Source organism: Solanum dulcamara, chromosome 7, assembly GCF_947179165.1.
Source record: "Solanum dulcamara chromosome 7, daSolDulc1.2, whole genome shotgun sequence".
NCBI lineage: Eukaryota > Viridiplantae > Streptophyta > Magnoliopsida > Solanales > Solanaceae > Solanum > Solanum dulcamara.
In genome coordinates, this window is record NC_077243.1 from 20,999,654 (window position 1) to 21,005,517 (window position 5,864).

A 5,864-nucleotide genomic window follows, 5' to 3' on the forward strand; every position below is an offset into this window, starting at 1 on the left:
ATAAAATAAATGACAGGATATGCCGATTCTCTTGGGGTTTATTCCATCTCTTAAACTGAGAAGGAACATTATATAAATACATGGAAGACTCTTCTGTGATGAACCAAAAGCAGGAAACTGAGAAAAAAATGTTTGTGAATGATACTAACAACTTAAATTTATAAGAGAAATAGTGATAGGGCTACACTCTATTGGCATGCAGCTTTTTTGGTGGTTGTTCCATACAGCTTGATCGAATATTTGAGCTGACATGCCAAAGGAGAGTTGCCCTGTTACTGTTTCTGCTTAATGTAATATAATTACACGCACGTCGCACTTGATACTGTGATGCAGAAGGTATTGTTTTACTTGCCTTGAGAACTAAAGTTTACATTGGTTATTCTTTTTGTGGCAGGAATTGATGTAGAAATAACCATCAAACCATACGGAAGTTCATTTTTAAACTAGGAAAATTATGCTCAATGACCTTGGAAATGGATAATCATAAAGTTTTAACCCCCGTCCCATGCAGGGGCGGATTAGGGGGCGAGAAGGGGTTTTCCTCGGCAAAAAATTACATTACATATAAGGTAATTTTTTTGTATTTATGTACATATATTAATTTTGAACCCCCTTAACAAGAAATAGAGTGTAGTGCGGTGCTAAGTGCCTTTCAAATTATCCTCGAAATACTGAACTAGAGTTCTGAAGTAAGCTTTTGTTATTTCTTTCATAACAGCCACTAGCCTAGCCCAATCTTTCACTATTAATTATATTATTGTTTTAAAAAAAAAATCTGTGTAAAAATTCAGGATCTTTCACTGATCTCATGAGCAAACCTTCCAGATCAAAAGTTAAAAGAATCAAATCCTAATTATAGTTGGGTATTTGGTATATATAGAATCAAGATACCGAAGATCGAAATACTGAACTAGAATACCAAAGTAATCGAACGTCCACCCCTATGCAACTGATATATACAACTCCACCTGGTACAACTTTCTCACATGGTAGTCTAAATTCTTTTAACTTTTACCAAGTGATCCATGTATGAATAGGTAATGCTTATTGGCCCAAGTACTAGACATTTGTTTTACAGCTTTAAAACTAAAATCATCTTTTAAAGATAACATAGAATCATAATTAGTAGCTCAATTGATTGATTGTCTATACTTTTACCTTGTTGGTGAGGATTTGATTCTTCACCTTGTGATCTTCTCTCTATTTTAACTTTCCCTATGCACAACGTAGATTAGCACAGTTATGGATATGCCTATAATTCATCTAGTGCTAAATGTGAAATTCTGCTAAGGAAGAAGAAAAGTCCATAAGGTTAGTTTTATGGATTATAAATCACCTAATAATTTTCAGTTATTTTTTACCAAATCAGTCCACTAATCATAATAAACTATAGGTTTCATGCCAAAAAAATAACTTTCTTGAACTAATATACCATATTATAAGAGCAAGTTGAATAGAACCGACCGTTTGATTATCTCTTAATTTAATTAGATAACCACATTTAATAACTTTACACAACTCTAAAGCTTTGAGCACTTTTCTTGGAGGTGGATGACGATAGTGTCTTGACTTTTTTTTTTCTTCTGTCCAAAAAGTAAAAAAGGAAAAGGAAAAGCAAAAGAGAAAAGAGGAGCGTTGCATCAAATGAAAATAATAATTATTGAGGGGGACGCATGCTTTGAGGAAATTGTTCAATTACTTAACAAGGTAGAATTGCTCCTCACTTCACTACTTTGGGTCCTGAAGCCTTTTTTGTCCTCACTAAAGTGCCATTTGGGCCAGCCCTGCATTCATGTTGCTGCTCAATACTGGAGCCTATTCATAAGTTACTCGGACTCTTCATTTTTGATATTACATCTATATATATGGAAATAATGTGAATGTTAATATGGCTGTGTGTTAGATTCATACTGAATTTGGTCAAGAGATTCAATAATTTCTACAACCAAAACAAAAGCAAAGGTAAAATTGAAGTAAATGAAATATTTTGTGTATATAGAAAAATGTTTGTTAATCATTTTCCTTACTATCTTCTGACATTCTATGATTGATCAATATGTTTTCCTCCAAATATCTTATAAGTTTTACACAGTGTCTAATAAGTTAGACATATAACCAGGGGCGGAGCAACATGGTGCGAATCCTCTTTGGCGAAAAATTATACTATTTATACATGATTAAAATATTTTTTTATGTATAAATAATAGATGTCGAACCCCCTTCAGCTAGTTGGTGTGTCTACTTCTTTAGTTTTTGAACCCCCTCATTGAAAATTCTGATTTCACCACGGCATATAACTCTACTTATAGATATTTGAATTATTTTTAGCAAAATCTTTACTGGTAGGATTAAAATAGGGGTTTGATACATTGACATGAAATTTAAAAGAATATGAAAGTCTTGAATTTTTTGATCTTTAATTAAAGATGATGTATACAGTGTAAAAATGCTTTTGGAATTTTGTGGCCTCAGGTGAGATGTTAAATTATAGAGTTATAAATAAGTATAGAAATTAGAAAGTAACATTCTTTTTGACTAAAAAGGACAGTAAAATACAAATGAAAACAGAGTGAGAAAAAAAAAACAATATTGAGTAAGTAATTTTCTCTTTTTTAATTTGATAAAGCTGAGTCAACTTTAGCAGATATTGCAAGCAAAGACTAGAATGAGTATGAAAAGGGCAAAAAGTAACAACTTTTCGTTATTAATATGGAGAAAAGGTCAAATACAGTAGCTCAAAGAAATCTATAGAATTAATAATCTAAGGTCCCACATTCAGCAACCTGGCCCAAAACGCGCTTAAGGACAATGATTATGTCATTTTCTTGATAAATAAGCATATCACTATTTAAACATGAATGCTGACTTGATAGACAGCAACAACCAAACAAATACAAAGCAAGAGTTGAATGAAGATAATTCAACAAACTGTTTAGAAAACAATCAAAAGAAAACAGAAGGGCTTGATGGAGGGGGCTGAGAAAGTATCAGGCATTCATGGTTGTTGCCCCAATCCTCTCCTTGTACTTCTTGAGCCTCAAAACCAACAGCCTCTTCCCAAGCTCAAAAGCACAACTGCAGCTTGTAGGCACACCTTTGCAGCCACAACAACTTCCTCTTTCTTCCCAAATACGCATTTTACTAACCATGAATCTCTTCCTTCATATCAAGAATCATTTGCTCAGTTCCTCAAAGCCTATCCCAAGTATTCCGAATCTCGTCAAGTCGACAAGATTCGGAATCAAGAATACTATCATCTGTCAGTTTCCAACCATGTGTGCCTGGATTACATTGGCATTGGTCTCTTCTCTTACTCACAGGTTCAATCACAGGTTTCTTCACTTGTCCCAGTGACATCCTCTTCTTCTCCATCATCTCATGAATGTTGTAATTATCCTTTTTTTGATATATCTTGCAATTCTGTCGATCTTAAATCCGAGCTACTACATGGAGGTTATGGATCACAATTGGAATCCTGTATTAAGAAAAAGATCATGAATTTTCTTAATATGTCTCCAAATGAATATTCCATAGTTTTTACTGCTAATAGATCATCAGCTTTCAAGCTTATAGCAGAATCTTACCCTTTCAAAACTAGTCGAAAGCTTCTTACAGTTTATGATCATGAGAGTGAAGCATTGGAGACTATGGTCAATACATCAGAGAAAAGAGGGGCTAATATAATGTCAGCAGAATTCAAATGGCCAAGGCTAAGAATTAACTCTTCGAAACTCAGGAAACTAGTTACAACGAAGAAGAAGAAGAAAAAGAAATCAAGGGGACTGTTTGTGTTCCCTCTTCAGTCAAGAGTGACTGGAGCTAGTTACTCTTATCAGTGGATGAGTTTGGCGCAGCAAAATGGTTGGCATATCTTGCTTGATGCATGTGCATTGGGACCTAAGGACATGGATAGCTTTGGACTTTCTCTAATCCATCCTGATTTCCTTATTTGCTCTTTCTATAAGGTTTTTGGTGAAAATCCTACAGGGTTTGGATGCCTCCTTGTAAAGAAATCAGTTGTATCGTTGTTGGAAGCTTCTGTTAGTACAGGCATTGTAAGTCTTGTTCCACCAACACAACTCTTAAATTCACTAGATTCATCGGGCAGTGGCACGGAGATTGAACAAAAAACCAATGTTGTTACAAAACTGGATGAACTGCATATATCTGGCTCTAATTCAGCTCAATTCGCACACAACGATAAATCTGGAGAAGTTGCAACAAAGGATAAGAGCAAAGAGGAATCAGATCAATCCATTAGTACACTAGGTAACAACACTAAGCTGGAAGAAAAAGGAGGCATAGAGATTCAATGCAGATGCTTGGATCATGTGGATTCGCTCGGACTGATGCAAATTGGTAACAGAAGAAGGTATCTAGTCAATTGGCTTATTAGTGCACTCTTGAAACTTCAGCATCCAAATAGGTTGGACCATTTTCCTCTGGTCAAAATATATGGACCAAAGATAAAATTTGACAGGGGAACAGCTATGGCATTTAATCTGTTCGACTGGAAAGGAGAAAGGGTGGAACCGATTCTTATACAGAAGCTTGCTGATCGGAACAATATTTCTGTCAGCCATGGGATTCTGTCACATTTGTGGTTTCCAGACAAGTATGAAGAAGAGAAGCAGAGGACTATTGAAGGAAAAAAGCGCGACGAAAAAGATGCAGAGAGCAAAAAATCTAAAAAAACTGACCTTGGGATATCAGTAGTTACCATTGCCCTTAGCTTTCTGGCCAACTTTGAAGATGTTTACCGGCTTTGGACATTCATAGCTCAGTTTCTTGATGCAGACTTTGTGGAGAAAGAACGGTGGAGATACAGCTCTCTGTATCAGAAAACCATTGAAGTTTAAAGTACCAGTTTTTGTCAGCAATTCTTTTGCTGCAAAAAACATTGAAGTGTGATACTTTTTTTTTCTGTCAATGTATAAGGAAACAAATGCTGGATTTTATCCCAGAAAATGAATGAGAGTCCAAACATTTGGAGGAAAAGGCAACATTTCTTTCACCTTGCTATATATTGTGAATGACATGATAAAAAGCTATAATTAGCTGATAAGAAACGTTATAGGATTGAGTTGCATTTAGGAAACTTATGCTCAACAAAAATCCCTTCTCTATAAACAACATGGTTAACAAGACATAATTTTCACGAAGAAAAACTGGTGCTGCATTTTCAACAAATGGGCGCAAAACATAATAACAAGTAGCATCTTCTAACATATGTACAGCAGGCAATGCACTCTTCAGCAAGAGAGCATCAAAAGAGCAGATGCAACCAAATGCTGATACATAACTGTTCCTAATAAAAGGACCTTTAGTTTCAAATATTAAGTGCTAGTGTTATGGCGAATGCTGAGAGATAAATCAACCACCAGAAAGGTACATTTAATAAAGTTAGTGGTACTACCCAAAATTTTGTATGTCACTGACCATGGAAATCGAGAGGATAATAAAACATAATATGCCTAGCTGAAAATTTCTCTGATTTTGTATGCCACCGACCTTGGAAAATCGAGGGGATAATAAAACATCCTATGCCTAGCTGAAAATTTCTCTGATTTTGTATGTCACTGACCATGGAAAATCGAGAGGATAATAAACTATACTATGCCTAGCTGAAAATTTCTCTGTGGAACGAGAAAGAGGATAATATAAACAACCTGACCTTAAAGTCTCAAAAAGCTAATGCTAGTTTAGGTATCATATCTGGCAACTATGGTTTATCAATTGACATAGAATCACCTTTCCTAGCATCATTCTGACTTTTCCATCCATCTTTACACCAAAAAAATCTAGTTTTACTCTTGATAAACTGATTTAAGCTTTCTAAAGGGCAATCCGGTGCACTAAGTGTC

General features: G+C 35.1%; 1 protein-coding gene across 1 annotated transcript; it reads left to right on the plus strand.

Annotated features, from left to right (window-relative positions):
* Positions 1 to 2,793: 2,793 nt before the first annotated feature.
* LOC129896182 (uncharacterized) lies at positions 2,794 to 5,152 on the plus strand. Its single transcript, XM_055972022.1, has one exon. It carries the CDS (start codon positions 2,967 to 2,969, stop codon positions 4,857 to 4,859), a length of 1,893 nt encoding a protein of 630 aa, XP_055827997.1. The 5' UTR covers positions 2,794 to 2,966; the 3' UTR covers positions 4,860 to 5,152.
* The last annotated feature ends 712 nt before the right edge of the window (positions 5,153 to 5,864 follow it).

Coding starts and splice junctions, on each gene's coding strand:
- LOC129896182 (XM_055972022.1), top strand. CDS start 2,967: ATGGAGGGGGCTGAGAAAGTATCAGGCATTCATGGTTGTTGCCCCAAT.